The 18,547-nt window shown below is 31.5% G+C and overlaps 2 protein-coding genes across 5 annotated transcripts in view; one reads left to right on the top strand and one right to left on the bottom strand.

The window, feature by feature from the left end:
• The first annotated feature begins 891 nt into the window (after positions 1-891).
• LOC106107204 lies at positions 892-11,403 on the top strand. The gene is made up of 3 exons (XM_013287958.1): positions 892-1,145; positions 9,955-10,143; positions 10,734-11,403. The coding sequence occupies exons 1-3, from the start codon at positions 1,031-1,033 to the stop codon at positions 10,871-10,873; spliced, it is 444 nt and encodes a 147-aa protein (XP_013143412.1). The 5' UTR covers positions 892-1,030; the 3' UTR covers positions 10,874-11,403.
• A 921-nt stretch (positions 11,404-12,324) lies between these two features.
• Positions 12,325-18,547, bottom strand: part of LOC106107203 (synaptotagmin-7) — a 163,936-nt gene continuing 157,713 nt past the window's right edge. For all 4 annotated transcript variants that reach the window (XM_013287957.1, XM_013287954.1, XM_013287955.1 and 1 more), the window contains 5 exons: positions 18,019-18,195; positions 17,822-17,902; positions 17,025-17,193; positions 15,659-15,871; positions 12,325-15,268 (listed from right to left, as the gene is read on the bottom strand). In XM_013287957.1, the coding sequence (XP_013143411.1) occupies positions 15,168-15,268; positions 15,659-15,871; positions 17,025-17,193; positions 17,822-17,902; positions 18,019-18,195 (741 nt within the window). In that variant the 3' untranslated portion in view covers positions 12,325-15,167. The remainder of the gene's footprint in view (positions 15,269-15,658; positions 15,872-17,024; positions 17,194-17,821; positions 17,903-18,018; positions 18,196-18,547) is intronic.

Here is an 18,547-nt window from a genome sequence, read left to right on the forward strand (position 1 = left end):
TGATTTTTGACAAATGTAAACATAAAGTTTTTATAATTTCATGCAGATAAAGCCGCACGGGATCAGCTAGTTCTTAATAACAACCAACGAATGACTGATTCTTTTAATAATTATTTGAGAATTTGCATTATGTGGACAATTGTGTTGTACAAATAAATTTATTTAAAACTAGCTGTTGCTCGCGACTTTGTTCACATGGAACTAAGAATAATAAAATATATAGCCTATGTTACTGATAACGCTTTTTAATGGTGAAAGATTTTTTTTAATTCGCCCAGTAGGTTTTGAATTACATCAATATGTACAAAAATCCAAAAATACAAATCTTTCCTCTTTATAATATTAGTATAGATAGATAGTTAAGTATGGGGATGCCGCGATTACTCGAATATGACTCATCTGTTACGATGCGTTTTAAAAAGATGTGGATTTATAAAACTTAACCTGATTTTAACGTAAGCAAATCTTTTGTACACACATATTTAAAACCAAAAAGTAACGGAGTATTTTTTCAGTATTTTATGTTGCAGTAAAAACTTAACTTTTTAATTTTTATAGTACAATTTGAATGTACAGGAAATAAATAAAACAAAAACAAGGTAAAACTTCGAGGTAATCCCGTTGCAACATTCATTACCAAAAATAATTTCCAGAGTAATCTTTGAAAGTAACTAAATAAATAGATTAGTTAACTATTGTATAATTTGTCAACAATATTACGAACGATGCGCCCACCGATGACTTTACTCGTACAAAGAGAATAAAGTAAAAAACAGTTTCGTAACAAAGCCAACCCTGAGACATCACAAAACATAAAAATAATACCCGACGCCTGCATACAACAGCCATCTTGTTTCCACCATTCACTCCCCGCCTGTCAGTTGGAATAAAACCCCGCGAAAATCGAATGTGGAACCCAGTCGTGTGGCGCGAACGCAACGCGGAGCTGTCAGTTGAGAAAAAGCGCGCGTAACTCTTTGGTTTTTTCTTTTTTTTCTTATCGGCACTCGTAAGGTGTTCGCCTGCCAAGATGAAGTACCTGTTTGTTCTTGCCGTATTCGCGTTGGCTTTCGCCGCTGAAGAGGAGAAGGATGGAGAAAGGCCGAAGACTTTCAGGCGGTTGATCCCCGCTGACGTGTTAAGAGGTCAGTGTCTTATTAATATATTTTTTTAAGTTCACAGATTAAATATATTAAATAGATTTTTTAATTAATGAGTTTTGACACGGAATTTACACGTGTTTCCATCAAATTAACAAATTAATTTACTTTTTTTAAATTAGTATGCAGATTGGTCTAAGAGAATTTGACAAGACGAATATTTGATCTTTTGACAAGTTCAAGGGCACTATCATTTGAGAACCAATCTTGTTTTATATAAAAACGTATTTGAAAGTAAAATTAGTTTCGATAATAATTTGAATTAGAATTTTTTAAAATTATAACATTCAATTATAAAACATACTATTTCTATATAGTTAAAACTAATAAATAACCATGATAATCTAAATACGCTCAATTTTTATGACTTAAAACCAATGAGATAAATAGAAGTATAAGAGATAAAATTAAGCGTCAAGGAAGAAATTCTTGAATTATATCAAAAACTTGTATTCAAATCTAAGCTATTTATTGGAGACAAATTCATGTCTTCAACATATTATACGGCTCATAAATAATAAATTCATTTTAAAATATATTAAGTTAAATCAAGTAATTTATGAAAGATGTTTGATCTAGATTTAAGGCTTTTTACATACTTCCTGTATGTTTATGAATATATTAAATGCGTTTCTAAATATCCTAGACTTTATTTTTCCTATTAGGGATGTAATATTAAAAACTAGATTTGCCCGAGACTCCGTGGAATTAAAAAAAATAAACGTGCGTAGCCTATGTGTTCTCTCAGACTATCCTCAAAAACTCAAATTTCATCGAAACGCGTTCAGCCATTTAGGCTACAAACTCTGTCAAACATCCAAACTTTCACATTTATAATATGAATATGAAATCTAATAAACCACGTAAACTAAGGACTTAGTAAATTAACAAAAATGTTGCAATTTAGGCAATTATAATCATGAAAACAAAATCGATTCCACTAAGTCTGCAGTTATCATGAAACATCTATGAAAATTAAACAAACTGATTTATTTAAGATAAAAAAATCATTTATCACAAGATATGATATTTCAAGCCTTCTTACGTACATATTGTATAATCAATAACATAATAGGCATCGGTAAGATACTGGTTTATCCAGTTTCATTGATCCAGATATTTAAATAGAGTCGATAGACTCGTCTACTTAAAAAACTAGAGCACTTACATAATTTAAAAACATAAAAGCGCCATTCATTCCAAAGGATCTTAGGAAATTATTTTCATAAAGAAACGTACAATTTAAACACACTTTAAGTTAAAAAAGTTGTTACCTGAGGGCTTATTACAAATATTTGCGTAATAATTGTCAGTAGACGTAGTACGTAGACAAAGTTTGTATAACATTTGTTAGCATTTTTAAAGCGGCATAAATCTAATATATTTTCTTGATGACGATACGAAAATGTTCTCACGTATATTCGGGATAAGCCATCTTTAGCCGAAAACTCTACCATATATGGGCATAATATATAAGCTTATTTTTTCTAAATTAACAATCACAATTTTCTATAAATATCTTAGTTTACTTTTGTGTTATCTTGGTGTATTTCTAGGTCTCGGTTACTGTCAATAAATAACCTTGACCTTGGCAATGAATTGATCGATAGATGAAGAAATGTTTACCATTACCGTGAAGATTTTGACTATAAAATGAATATTAAGAAATTATTCTTAATGCAAATAACATGCAGGAAAATAAATCATTACCTACGGATAATTTAATGTTCATATACTCAAAACGACAACCCGGTATTGCGAATTTCCGAACAAAGATATATTTATTACCGGAACGCAAATACAACCGCATCCTATTGCGTAAATCTAAATTAGCGGCTTTCAAATCATTGTTTAATGTTATCCAAACTGTATGATGGTGTATTTTTACAAGAGAAGCTGCTTAGGGCCTGTCCCACAAAACGTAAATTGTCTAATAATCCAAGGTTTAAAATGTGATTGAAATATCGGATTTTGTTATCTTCTCCGACAGTGACATCATTTATGAGCCATCTGAGCTTCGGTCAGTGGTGGGACAGGCCCTTACTTTAGTTATCAACTGGGTGTCAAAATAAACATACTATTGTAATACCCTTATCCATATTAGCTGCTGGCGACGTCAATGCAAACAGCTCAACCGAACTTGGCAACAGAGCATCTATTAGTACATTCTCTCAAAGTGCAATTATCGGTCATTCAGTTATGATTTTGTTAAATTAATTTGTAATCATTGCACAAGTGATACGATTTACTTCTGATACAGCTGTTTATTTTTAACAAAAAGTATCTATGTTTTATGCAATTACACATGTCACTAATGGCCAGTTTCCCAGCTATACTTAACCATCCGATAATGTTTTTGGTACGATAGATTCTTGAAATGCGTTTCCGAACTACGTAACTTGGGTTTTACTGCTAAAGTTAGTGTAATCTAAATCTATCTATATTTATCACAAGCTGTTGTGTGAAAGAATTTTTAAAATTGGCCCAGAAATTGTTGAGTTATTTAAAAACATACAAGAATATTACAATTTTTTTCTCTTTATAATATTAGGATAGGTTATGAATCACTAGGTAATGGTACAATTAATGGAAACTTCAGAAACCCAGCATAAAACATACAGATTATGTGATTTCTTATAAGATTTTACTCTTCACATATTAAGCAATTTATTTCATAGGTATCGAAAGTGTACGTGTAATGTTTACTTTTATAGTAAGTGATATATGGATAACTTGGAAATGACTTAAAACTCGCACTTTCTTATTTTTGCATACTTTCACATTTATGAACGTTAAAATAGATAGCTTTTATATCACATATGAAATGTTAAGTTTATGGTATTATGTATTATTTTTAGAACATGTGAAGTAAAAGCTCTTTTGAGCTTTTTTACACTATTAATACAATACAACGTGATTGAAATTAATTAGTAATAACTAATAATTTTTTTAATTTTCATTCTTACATAGATTATAAATAAAAAGAATTAAATACACTCTAAGAAATTAAAGTATTAACACGTATTCAAAACATTTTAATCACCGCCCAATAAAAAAAGCTACAACACACGTTTGGTAAACGCTAATTTGTACAGCATATGGCCACATTATAACAGGCCAGTGCATTACAGTTTGTCGCAATGATGTAGGAAATGTCGCAACCGCTGCAACCGCTGCAACTGGCAATTCGCAATCGATTCGATAGCATCGACTAAAATGAACGTACCCGATTGCGATTGCGTAATATAATGATGCGTTCGGAATCGATATTGCACGCTGTACAAACTATATCGATGTTTCGATAAGTTTAGGGTTTGCCAAAATTGCTTAAGATGGTTAGATAAGATCTCGTTTTTAAGAAATGTTATTGAAGTGCTTTTGTTGTTGTGATTTTGATCGGATTTTTTTGACTATCTGTAAAACTAAAATTCTGATAAACTTCTGAAATGTAGATACCTTAGATTATTGATTCCAATGTATTAGAACACGGTTGGTACTTAAATACTTTCCGTTTAATATTTATGAGAATGCAATTCGTATTCATAAATTAGCAGTTTACATTCATTAAAAAAAAAGCTTCCTTTTGAGTATAAAAATCCGCACGCCGCGGTTCGATTTTATAACAGGAAATTAACACCATGTTGCATAAATGGACAGGACGTATACTCAGAGGGCAATAACTGGAAAGGCACAATATATCTTAAAACCAGTTTATATAAGGTTTTAATGCATCTTCAAACCAGTCAATACTGTTACAACTGATACGATAAAAAATAACAAATAATTTTGCACTTGGTGTTAAGTTTATGATTAAAAACAAAAATAACAGTTAATTCAATGAAATGATATGTAATGTTGCCATTTACAATTATTTTAATTTAAAATTTTGATATAAAAACAAAAACAAGCACATGAGTTAGCAAAGGAAAGGAAAAAATAGATCTTGAAGTTTAGACGAAATATTTCTGTTACCAGTTAAAAATTTATGAATCCCATAGAAGTAAATGGATTATAAAAGTATTTAAACTTATGCTGTATTAATTCTAGTCTGGAACTAGAATAATAGGCTTAGTAAAACAGTTCATAAATTAATTATTGCTGAAGGTAACTAATCAAAACGACTATTGTTTACTAATAACAAGAAACTGGTCGGTTTAAATCTAAACACCTTCGTTTATTAAGATCATTTCCTGGTGGCCTTAGTACAATAAAATTATCCTTTATTCAACACGAAAGTGAGTCATGTAACAGAGCAAAGTGACAGAGTGAACGGATTAACTTACCTGACCTTGGAACGTTCTAGAATACCACGTGGACTAAAATGAAAGTGATTGATGTACGTGAAAATTCACACTGAATTGTGCGTTCAATATATCGAGACACGTAATGTATCGTTGTCAAGACGATGTTACTTTTCGCGCGGTCGGAATTTAAATTTCGAATCCGATCAATGTTGCGTAACCCGTGTTGATTTTTTTTTACAATATAAGTGGCCGGTAAGTCGGACAGAATAAAAAGTTTATGATTAAAAACAAATATGACAGTTCGTTTCAGGAAATGACATTTACGTCGCCATTTATCTTGATTTTACTTTTACATCCTGATATAAATTACTCTTCTCAACCTTCTATTACCGTATTAATTTATTTAAAGAAACTGAAAGTGCTGTATTTGTCGACAAACAAAATAGGAAACTATAAATTATATAACTTTCATAAGTCAAATGTAAGAATCAATTCGAGATGGTTTATTCATTGGAAAGGTATTCGAGAAAGTCAAATTGTCGAATTGTCGCTTTTTATTGAGCGATGACCTTTTATTGTTAAAAAAGAAAAAAATGACACCTAGATCGTCAACCTTTTAGGAGGGATATTAAAAGTCGTGTGAAAGCATACACATGTGTTATAATGTAAGCTTGTATTGAAATAAAGACGTTAGTCAAATTATGACACGCCATTATTATGTGATTTTAAACTAATTTGACAATTAAAGAAGTGTAAACGTTGATTATTGGTCACTTAAGTAGTCCCTTAAAATTTTTCATATCTCAGTGATCATTACATTAGAGAATGCGGCAGTTTCTACTAAATTATTACGCATTGCCTGAGAATGATTTGTGTTAAAAATCACGCAACTGAAAGAAAAATTATACGAAATTGCTCAATTATAAAACACGGTACCCAGTAATTACGGTTCTAATAAATTATTATAAGTGTTATTACTTCCAAATTATTATTTTCTTAATTACAAAAAAGCCAATTTTAATTACATTAATAACAATGTATCTTTCTTATTTGAATATTAAGATAGCTAGACAATTATAGTAATAGCATCTTCGAAAAATATTAAAACAAAATAAAAACACTAAAAATCCGTCTGTGGGCCTTTACTATGGAAATATCAAATTCACCGTACATACTAATTTTATTTTATATCTTAGTTATACAAGTACATGTACGGAACTCCCGTCGAAATATTACTTCGCAAGTTGAACCATTACTTTAAGTATAAAACGTCAAAATAACATTAATTTTAGAGTCAAGTGACCCAGTTTCATGACGACGTGTGCAGTCAACGAAAAGGATGCGCGTGGGGAGAATGCATAACTAATGTTACAAATGTTTGAGGCAATTGTACGAATTTTACGGGACCTTGTACACTAACTGGAATATTCCACTTCTTGCAAATTAATCTGTACTACATTGCTGTTGTTGTGTAAATTCGAAATGAATCTATTTTATCAAATTAAATACGTTTTTGTTTTCTAGAAAAACATAAACAATAATATGAAATTACTAAAAGTGATTAAAATAATTCAAGAGATGTAATGTTTATGGAACACATTAACATAATATTATTTTTATTTAATACTAGCTTATGCCCACGACTCTGTTAGCGTGGAATTAAAAGTAAAAGTATCCTATGTGTTCTTCTAGACTATCCTCTACATCTATACCAAGTTTCATCGCAATCCGTTCAGCTGTTTAGGCTACAAATTCTAACAAACATCCAGCTATCTAAACTTTTGCATTTATAATGTTAGTATGATGGTCCAATGTAACGATCGATACGATCTAATTATCTAAAGATATTTAAGAACTCTGAAGTTTTTTCATAAGTAAAAAGCCTGGTTTTCAATACTCAAAGATATAGGATAATGTAATTCGATAATTAATTTAATGTGCATTACTTTTAATTCAGTTTATGGCAGTTTTGTTTATTATGCATGCACTGTACCACACCTATTGCGAAGCGAATTTACTGCGCCTTTTTACTATATCGGGTTATTGGTCTGTAATTTCGTACTAAAATCAACAACAATGTAAGAATAATTCACTGTTTAATTGATCGCAGTGCATTCACACTGCATTTCGCAACAAAACCGCAAGCGACTCTCTCCTCGACGCCCACTTTTTGCATTACATCGCCAGCTTTAATGGACATAAATTAACATCGTGTATGAGAACAGCAATGTAATTTTTACACGTTAATCATCACTTAATCGCATAAAGTAACAATGTGACATTAAATTGTACCATTCGAGTGACTGTCAGGTCTTACATGACGGCCCTGAACTACATTCACGTCTTAAGTTTAAATGCATTAGTACTGCAAATTAGATTTGCAATATTAAATCTGATGCATTTGAGAAGAATCTGGAACACGACTGGTTTACAATGTTAAGGAATTGAACAATAATGGTTATGAAAATCCAATAAACGAACCGAATATATTATTTCTTACTCTTATGTCTTACACTAGCTGTTGCTCGCGACTTCGCCCGCGTGTAATTAAAAAAAATAGTCTATGTTACTTACTGATAACGTAGCTTTTTAATGGTGAAATAATTTTTGTAATCGGCCCAGTAGATTTTCAGTTATTTTAATACATAAAAAAATACAAATCTTTCCTCTTTATAATATTACTAGCTGTTTCTCGCGACTTCGCCCGCATGAAATTAAACAATATAGCCTATGTTATTCACAAATAAATTATCTTTCTAACGGTGAAAGAATTTTTTAAATCGGCCTACTAGTTTTTGAGTTATTTCAATACATACAAAATATAAAATTCAAAAAAATCCAACTCTTTCCTCTTCATAATTTTAGTACAGATTACAAAAGAGAAAGTATGAATAGATGTTCTTTAACAAGTAACTTTAATTCAGCTATACTTATCTGGATTAAATGGCACAGAGATTGATTACTGTGTGGAAAAGAGTAAAGGTACTAAGATACATGTTTCGGTAATGGGAACGTTAATGAATACTTGTTTGTATGTAGCAGCTTCAGTAAAACGGATCAAGGCTCACAGCTTTAATATTTCTTGGAAACTGCACCAGCTTTGATAGCGTCATTAATTTTAATGCAATATATTGAAGCCTGATTCTAACATTATGTAAACATTAATTTATCGTAATCATAACAATGTTGCAAATTGGTAATTCTTAGGGCCGTATTCTGAAACGAACTTTAACTATTTCGATTCGTAAGCTTCAATCTGACAAAGGTCGTAATGGAATTAATGACATTGTAACATTTTCTTGTTCCATTAAATAGCTATTTATATGTTAATACTAGCCTTCGCCCGCAACCCTCCCGCGTGGAATTGAAAAAAACAAAAGCAAATAGCCTATGTGTTCTTCCAGACTAACTTCTACATCTGTGCCAAATTTCATTGAAATCCGGTCAGCCGTTTAGGCTGCAAACTCTAGCAAACATCCATCCATCCATCTAAACTTTGACATTTATAATATTAGTAAGATTAGTAAGATTGAATTTGATTGTACTATTTCAATTTAAGAACATGCAATAACAGATTATTATGAATCTTTAGTTTGATATGTGGCCTTCCCTATTTATTACACAATACAATTCTAATCTTGTTTTTTAAAATATCGATAACAATGCAAGATGATACATCACTGTTTATTAACCAATACTAATATTAAAAAAGAGGAAAGATTTGTATTTTGTATGTATTGAAATAACTAAAAACCTTCAAAAATTCTTTCACCATTAAAAAGTTACGTTATCAGTGAATAACATAGGCTATTTTTTTTAATTACACGCGGGCGATGTCGCGAGCAATAGCTTGTAGTATATATGAGTATATTTATTTTTTAAACGAATTCCTTGTTGAACAAAGGTTTGTAAGCAGGAAGTATTGTATTACAATTAGAAACCGTTGACACTTATGTAACGCAGAAAGGTTTAGAAAGTGGTATTTACTGCACGCACTTGATATATCGAGTACCGTGTTCAAAAGACAATTATACATTATTAATGATTGCTGTTCCAAGTACAATATTGACATGTATTTAATAATTACGTAGTGTAGTTGTTACGGTAAAATACACACTTGCTTTTGTATTATTTTTAAAGCGATTGCTTTTAACAAAATAAATTTGTTAAGTAATGTTTTTACCATTGCGTTTATATGGTAATTTCCAAAAGAAGAACATATGTTTATAAAATGTCTTTTACATATAACAATAACGATGTCAGATAGTTTAGTTAATGTTTCGCCGATAAGATATCTGAAAGATTTTTTCCTAAATTAGGGCTTCTCCCACCAATGACTGATAGAGCCTCAGATAGTTTAAAAATGACGTCACTATCAAATAAGGTAACAAAATCCGTTATTTCCATCACATGTTTTTCACGTTGGATTGTTTAGACAATTTACATTTTGGTGGGATAGGCCCTAAGTCTTCGATATATCAGCAATCTAACATAGCCTTTTATTTGAAGATCGATCTTCTGCAATCTATAATCCATCGTTTATCTTACAGACTTCCCCGGATTGTGCTTCGCGTCGACTCGCTGCGCTACCGTCGAGCCTGGCAACAGCTGGGACTTGGCGCCGTTCTGTGGCCGCAGCATGTGCGTTGTTAGCGAGGACACGCCGCCGCGTCTACTCGAGCTCGTCGAGGACTGCGGACCCCTGCCACTTGCCAACCCCAAGTGCAAGCTAGACACTGGTTAGTTAAATAATAAACAATTTTTTACTTGAATTGTCATATCGAGTTGTCGTATTATAATTGGTTCAAAATTGTCACTGAGTCTCAGAGTGTTGATATAGTATGAGGAGGCAATACAATACACTTTGAATTCGCCATCTATCTAGCCCACATTAGTCAGTTCTAGTAAGGTTTCTTATTCACTAAACGTGTCATGTAATATTAAACGATTTCTAAAGTATTTCCTTATTGCATTCTTGTTGATTTAGAACTTTTGTAATATCAAAAATGTAAAATCGAAGTAATACAGAGAAATATGTTCCAAACGTCCTTGTAAGCAACTCTTTAGTTACAATATTTGTCAGTTTTGATTTTATTTAAAAACGAGAAATGAACATGACGTATCCATAAACGGTATTGAACTTTAAGGTGACTTATGTTGAATGTATAATATTGATCTATTTCTGAATAAAATAGCAATTCTAATGCTGCATAAAAGAATTCGCTTTTAGTCCAGTTTCATTTCAAATCCGCCTACGAACTCGTTTCTTAATGTCTGTTGTAATATAACTGCTATCGATTTTATTTGAATGTATATTTTTGTGTTACAGACAAGACTAACAAGACCGCGCCTTTCCCCGGCTGCTGTCCTATCTTCACGTGCGAGGATGGCGTGAAATTGGAGTACCCTGAACTCCCCACAGCCGCTCCCGAAGAGGAAAAGAAGGCGGAAGAGAAACCTAAGGCTTAAATGCAAAACATAGGTTAAAGAAATAAAATTAGGCGCCAAATTCTAAATCACCTTGATACTTCGGGCTGTTCCAAATTTGAAATCAGTAAAACAATTTGATATTTTCAAGGTGATATTCCTTTTATTGTTAAGAAATACGATTGGTCTCAATATATCGTACACAAATCGCTGTTAATTTTATGTTCATTCTATACTCAATAACGGTATCCACTTTCTAAACGTATTGGTATTAACACCGACCACTAACAATGGAATCACAATAGTGTACCAAATTCTAAAGCCCACTTCCCATTTCCTGTCTTTTATAGCATGACAAATATCAGTCATTTCATTGTTTGAGAAGAATAAAGGATGTTTGTTTTTTATACAAAAAGAATGTTCGGATTACGATTTTGTATGTGATTGTCGATTTTTTTTAGAAGTTTATCGGCTTTTTTACTTGAATACCGACCTATTATAAGGTAATGTTTGTGATATTGATACATTAAATGATAGAAAACCTATTCAATAAAAAATACAAAATTTCTAAACATGTTTTTAATTTATACGATTAGTTAAAGGTGAACATAAACTTATTCAAGCAGTATTTGGAATTGGCGTTTGCTATACATTTTCTGATGGAAAATGCTGCCACCAGTACTCCGACTGTGTATAGCTGTCCGTGTATAGCAATCCTATTTAATGAAAAGATGTTTTAACTCCATACTTTATTTGGGAATAATGAATGTCACAAATATAATATACAATATGCAGTAAGATTGTCAACACTTTTACATGTCTGTAATAAAAATATGTCGCTAACTAAAGTTACTTTTAAACAGATTATAAATTAAATTATAAATTTTAACATCGAAGGCATAAACATGAAAATACACGATTTTGTCTACTTACACAGTTATACTCTACTTTCAAATGCCTTTTTTCTAATAAAAAATAATTCAAAGATTCCGCACAGAAATAACAACAGTTGTAATGAAAATTTAAAAAGCAAAGAAAGCAGATCATAACAATCTATAAATACATTTCATAACATTCATCTATATTCTAAACACTGATTCTTATTTGTATGTGATATTATATATTTTTTAAAACGTTATTTAACTATGAGATAAAATAATCAGCTATATTGTTAGAATCACAATTCACCTAATTTTAACATTTAATACAATTACAATATTGCACAAAATAGACACCGATCGCGTTTTAAATTACATCTTTTGAGCTAAACGTTTCGAAAACAAAGCTTACAAAATGGCGAGCTAACTAGATATATTGGATATAGTTTGATTAAAAAAAAACTATAATAATTAATACGGAAAAAATTAAAACTAACCTAAAAAGAATTTGTTACAACTATCGTTCTGAAAGCAAGAAATTTATGTGATAAAAATGTATACATTGCATTTGTGTTAGAAAAAGAAATGTATACAAGACAAAAAAATATAGCCATCTCTTTCAATATTCCTTTCATAAAAATATACATCCATTAATAGTGTATTTGGAACAAAAAATAATTGATATGTTCTAAGATTGTACGTCACAAAGATTCAAAATAAATAAATTTAAAAAGTTAACTAAAGAGTGTCAAAGTAAACGACTTGTACATAGAGGTAGTTAAAGGAAGAAAAATATTCCAACTTCTATGAACTATACAAACAAGTAATGTAGCGATCTCAAAGTATGTTTGAAAATATTCCTATTTTTTATGTACATTTATAGAATAATTCCTCTCATTTTGACCTTTCTTTTTATAATTACATTTTATAATTTTAACTCTTCTACCGAGGATATGCTTTGACAAATTATAATTACGTCTAAATGCAGTTTTCCATAGTTTAAAAATAACGTTCACAAAATGCATAGCAAAAATAACGAAGAAGCTTTCACAGGGAGTATCCCCTTAGTAAGTTTTTGTTAAAATACAATCTATTTTGCAAAAATCCGATAGTAAAAAATATACTTTCAGCTTTTAATCTAAGAGGATTTACAAGTACGTCTATTACATTAATATGTCTAAGCGATAACTGTTAATATGAATAGATCTCTGGATTCTGGGGACATTTTAAATAGGAGATTGCGTTATGTTGATACGATTACCGCATACTTCGAGAATATTCTAAACAAGCGTTCGACTTTTACACGCTAATAAAACCTGCTTTTTCAATCTAGTTCATTATGTCTAATGACGTAATTATTGTTGCTGTGGGATTTCACTGCTTAAACATTGATACAAAATCACGTGTCCATTTCTATGAAGAAAAAAAACACATTTTAAACTAAAGCATTTTATAAACGTATCGAGAATGGAAATCTAGATATTGGAATCCATCGATGAAATAAATTTTAATACTCGTATATCTAAATCTATGTTTTTCTATCATTTTATCTTAAGCAATAACCTGTTTTTACTTTTTAAAATGCCATTCAAAGCTCGGTTACAAATTATACTTTATATTTTTGTCTATTTCATTTGATATATTTGTTCAACATTCAACACTTCGCAACTAATCCACGTAAACACCGAACTAACACCTACGACAACAAGCTAATCAGTAGGATTTTCTATAAAATATTCTACATGTATCTAAAAAACTTTTATAAACGTATGTATATAATTTTGAATTATGTATCATTTAGTCCTCAATGTCAACATCAAAACTAATTTTTTATGGTTTTTTTTTACTAAGCTTAATAACATGTAACAATAAGCATTTAACACTAATATTATATGACCATTTTACGTTGATACATTACATACATATCAATAACATGATCACTGATCTCTATACTAATTGGATAGGCGGTTGCTTAGCAACGACAGCTTTTGTTTTCTTCCGACTGTAATTCTCTTGATACTGACAATCTTAATTAGTTCGAATTATAATTACCAACCGCAACCGACAGCGCCAAAATGGCAAAAATCAAATAAGCATAATACAATTCCTTACAGCCTGTCCATTTGATAGAGGTCAATGAACACGAGTAATAAACAACACCGTAATTTCCTTCTCCATCACAAATTGTACACTCTCCTAAAATTGACCAACCACTAACTTGCTCTTTCTACTTTTATTAATAATTTCCATACAACAATATCATTAAAAACAATAAAATCAATGGAATCAGATTTGATTCTATATTTCAGATACGATTTTGAGCAATTTTTGAAACTAAATTGCTAAGTCGAATATGATATTGTATTTCCAAATGCGTCCAAATATAAATAATTTTTAACGTAATTTTCTACACTCTTTGTGCCATGTGAACTCGACTTTAATTTAACTACAATTTAACAATCATATTTCTAATTTAATATTTCTAACAATTTTAAATATTAACATTGATTATTCAACTTTTAATAAAACGTCAATATACAGTTTAATAGAAAGAAAGTTCTCTTGTATCCGTGATGAATAGAAAATTACCAAACTTGTGTTAAAACATTATGTTTTTAAGGAATAAAAAGGATATCAACATCTTTTTCTAAAAGTATGACGTCAGAGAAATATAAAATTAAGTCATTCCATAGTCAAGAAAAAAAATAAAATTGGTAATTTTCTATTTATTTAGTCTAAGAATTAAGAGAACCCATGAGAGATAGATTTTATTAGAGAAGAGAATGTAGTTACGAGCAAGTAGGAACGACACAATATGTAACCGTCATTTTATCATTTCCTTTTTTAAATTCCATTGAAAAGTTTATGTTCTTAAAACATTAAAGACTGATTTTCAAAAGCGATGTTAAAAGATGTATCAGACCAGTTTTCAATAATGTTATCGTAATAATCAACGAAGAGCCTTTGTGTCGTTTAATAAATCTGAATTAAAGTTAAAATCAATTAACTGGAGATAGAAAAGTAAATTTTCGAATAAACAATACTGAAGAGAAGATTTGAAAAATAAGTACATCATAAGAAAAACATATTTTCAATGTAATATAAATAAATCAGAAATCATAGGTAAAAAAGATAATTGTGCTTGGAAATTGCAGTGTAAAGAATGTGTCGTCATGGAGATAACGAAAGAAATTGTGCACAGCGTTACCGTCGGTTCTCACTGCCGAAATGTATTGTTCATATTGGCATCTCTATCAAACTCTTTGAGAAAAAGAGAGATAACAGTATATAGTATAGCTCTTTCGGCAGTAATCCACGGTTAGAAACCACGAAGTCACTGAAGATATTTTTTTTCCGAGGCGTTTTAGATTTTTTTTGTTAACCATTCAGTCTTATGACGTTTTGTATCAACTTTCTCCGGTATAAAATTTTGTTTTTATGTTTCGATAACAATGAGTTTACTCAGGCTTGAGGCGATGCCACTGCACGATGGTCTGCCGCGGTTTTGTGATCATGTCCTGCCAGTGTTTCGTCTCCGTTGCTCCGGAACCGTTTTTACCTGGAATTAAAAACAAATTCTTATGATTAAGATGATTTTGTGATCGAAATTACTAAGTTGTTACTTACAAACATGTTAAGATTCGGTCAGCGTTTTAATAGTTTTAATCGTCACATTTGTTTGTCGTTTACAAACATATCTGCAAATTTGCATCGATTTTATGGAAGGAACTTTTAATTTTTTGTAATAAAAAGTATAATTGATTGATTCTCAGTTCATCGACCACTGAAAAAAAATCAACTAAAACCATCACCGGTCAGTGGATCTCCAATAAATTTACCATAACATAGAATACAATCTAGAAGAACACAAGGTACTTTTTGTCTTCGCGGAGACAAATTCGCTGGCAAATCTAGTGTTTTAAGACATTTTTCTAGTAAGTGTACTTACCGGCCAAGAGTATTCTTCCAATCAGTTCATTGCGCCCGATGTTATCGAAGTCCATAACCTGGACATCGAGGGAGCACTCCCTGATCTTCTCCCACGGCACGTTGAACGAGAAGGAGTCGTTGAAGACGGGGTTCAACGTGCACTTGAAGATCGCAGTCTTACGCTTCTCGATACGTTTGTCGCCGAATTGCAACCAAACTTTGACGTACGGATCTGGAAAACAAATATGATTTTGAGGTTAGAAAGTATTTTTTTTAATTTTAAAACCAATAACATTGAGTGAATGTTAACAAAGATATCTGTATTTTTACAATTGGACAAATTTCTTCTTTCTTCTGTAAATTGGTTCAGATTATAATATTGTAGAATGGTGTAATCTTATTTAAACTAAAGTGTGAATAATTATTAAACCTTACTATGGGAGCCAAGAGATTTTGATTTAGATACCTTAACTGAATTAAGTATTTCAAACGAGAGTTTCACAATTAAGCAATCCGGAATTGATTTTTATCCATCTCTTTGTTGGCATTTTATTAATTTCTAAGCTTCCAGAATCCCAAGACAGTTAACGGAGCAATTCGTTCTTAATTTAAGATCAAGTAATTTGGTACAGATTTTCTCAGTTACCATCTCTGCAGATTATTATTTTATTTTTCTATGGAATAGCCATAAAAAAAAATTAAATACAAAAAAGACCTCAATAATTGTAATGAAAGAAGCCTTGTCTCATTATTCTGTTGTTGATATTTTAGACTCCAAATACTCATATTTCATTTCATCAAAATTTATATCAAGTAATAAAATAGGACGTTGTAATAAATTTCGGAAACATCTTTTTGCTATCGATGTCCGTTCCTTTTCGAGAAGCCCTAAAAAGCGAAGAGCAATAACTCAAATACTCCAGTTTCCCGGAGTCCCTTAATTGAGAGTGCCACTTCTAGATGGCATCTTGATTTATGTGCCGTGGAAAGTGATAACGGTATAAATAAATTAAGAGTAAAAAATCAGATATTTTAATACCTAAATAACTGGATACTAGCTTATCTTTAAAAGTCCTCATAAGCAAGATTTAATAAAAATCATTAAAAATTGAAGACCTTCATTAGCCACAAATACAGAATTTCGAAATACTGGATGGTGATCCCGAAGCAGTAAAGACTACTTCACTTCATTTTTTTGTGACTGAGTTGCCACTGTTTACCTTGAAGAGGCATTTACAGATTCACCGGGCTTGAACCTCGATTATGAGCAACAAAGCTGGAGGGCTCCCTCGGTAGCGTCGGCTCGGGCCGTTACTTTACCATTACCGGATTGGGACTACTTCACTTCATTCATATGTTGTGTTCAAATAGCATTATGATATTACCTGATTTTCCATTAATATCTTTGGCCTTGAGGTTCCTCGCCTTAAGCAGTGTGAGGGTGAGCACGCTGTTGCTGGGGTGATAGCAAAGTGACGTCAGCAGCTCTCCACACTTGTCCTTAGCAGGGGGCTTCAGAGCTTTCCAGAACGATGGCTTCTCACTGAAATCCACCTGGTGTAGAAGGAAATATGGTGAATTTGTATTAAAAAAATGGTTAAAACATCAACAAACATATAGCTAAGTACCTAACAAAGGCAAAGTTTTAGAAATCGTATAAACATATCTAAGATGAAGAACTACCTTCTTCGTTTAATTTTATGCATCAAGAAGTAAACACGAAATTAAGCAAACATTATTGTGGAAATAGCAATAAAATTCAAACATTACGCCGAATAAATTCCACGGGACTCTACTAAATTACAGAGTAACAGATTCCCTTTTGGACCCCATTTCTAATTTTGCCAAGATATTTTCCAGTTGATGTTCAAATTTACGATTTCATAAAGTGATCTCTAAAAATGAATATTGGTAGACTTTGACTTCACATGGTCATAGTTAAGACGGAATATTTTACTCAGAATCGGAACGTCAACGACAAGAACATCTTAACTTGGTACTCAATTTAAAATACAATTAAGATAAATAAAAGTTCAAAGAAGTTAGGATGGTCTCATTTGGTCAAGGAATTGAGATAGGACAAAAAATGCTGGCCCCAAGTGACCATTGATTTTCCCAAAAAGGCATAAGAAGAAGGTTATCTTATTACGGATAAAAATTTTATTATTTGCAATAAAAATACCTGGCAAAGCGGTAAGAAGACTTCTCCAATGGAATCATCTCTGGAGAAGCGATCGTAATCAAACACGTGCAGGTGTAGTACCTGAAAACAGAATATTTTAATAAACCACAGAGTACATGTAAATCATAGATAAATATATTATTTTAGTTAGCTAATTCATATCAATGTTAGGAAGGACCAAGTTTCAAATGTCATACCCGGCTCTGCAGTTTCTGTATGGGGAAACCCTCGAAATAAAAGGTTTCGTTCCAGCGCGGGTTGAGTGTTCGCCGCTTGATCTTCGTCTCCAGGCGATGCTTCTTATCTGGTAGCAAGGTCACCCGCACATACGGGTCAGAGGTGCCACTCAGATCCTTAGCAGGAAGCTCTTTGCCCTATTAGCATACATAGCATTAATAAAATGTATAGATTAAGTTCTTACATTGCGCAATGATCATTTATTTATGGATCGTCATTGAAAAAGGAGTAGATTTCCTATATGACAGACCGACGATATAATCAAGGTTGCTGAATTCCCCTAATATGCCTTCATTGGCTGGAATTAAATAATGAATGGACTATGGGCGCCTTTCTTATGCTTGCTAAAGGTCAATCAATATCAACTTAAAATTAATCTATAGTTAATCTTTGTTGGCGTGTTTTGAAACTGAATGGACTAGTAAGTATTAGTGCTATAATAATGTAATGAGTCCAGAAAACAAGATTCTGTTTTGTTCCGAAACTACT

The sequence above is a fragment of the Papilio polytes genome, unplaced genomic scaffold, assembly GCF_000836215.1.
Source record: "Papilio polytes unplaced genomic scaffold, Ppol_1.0 DF822067.1, whole genome shotgun sequence".
Classification (NCBI taxonomy): Eukaryota; Metazoa; Arthropoda; class Insecta; order Lepidoptera; family Papilionidae; genus Papilio; species Papilio polytes.

Bases quoted from the DNA above. Each gene is read 5' to 3' on its own strand.
- LOC106107204 (XM_013287958.1), top strand. From the start codon at position 1,031: ATGAAGTACCTGTTTGTTCTTGCCGTATTCGCGTTGGCTTTCGCCGCT. The intron at 1,146-9,954 runs GTCAGTGTCTTA...TTTATCTTACAG, and splicing joins CCCCGCTGACGTGTTAAGAG to ACTTCCCCGGATTGTGCTTC. The intron at 10,144-10,733 runs GTTAGTTAAATA...TTTGTGTTACAG, and splicing joins CAAGTGCAAGCTAGACACTG to ACAAGACTAACAAGACCGCG.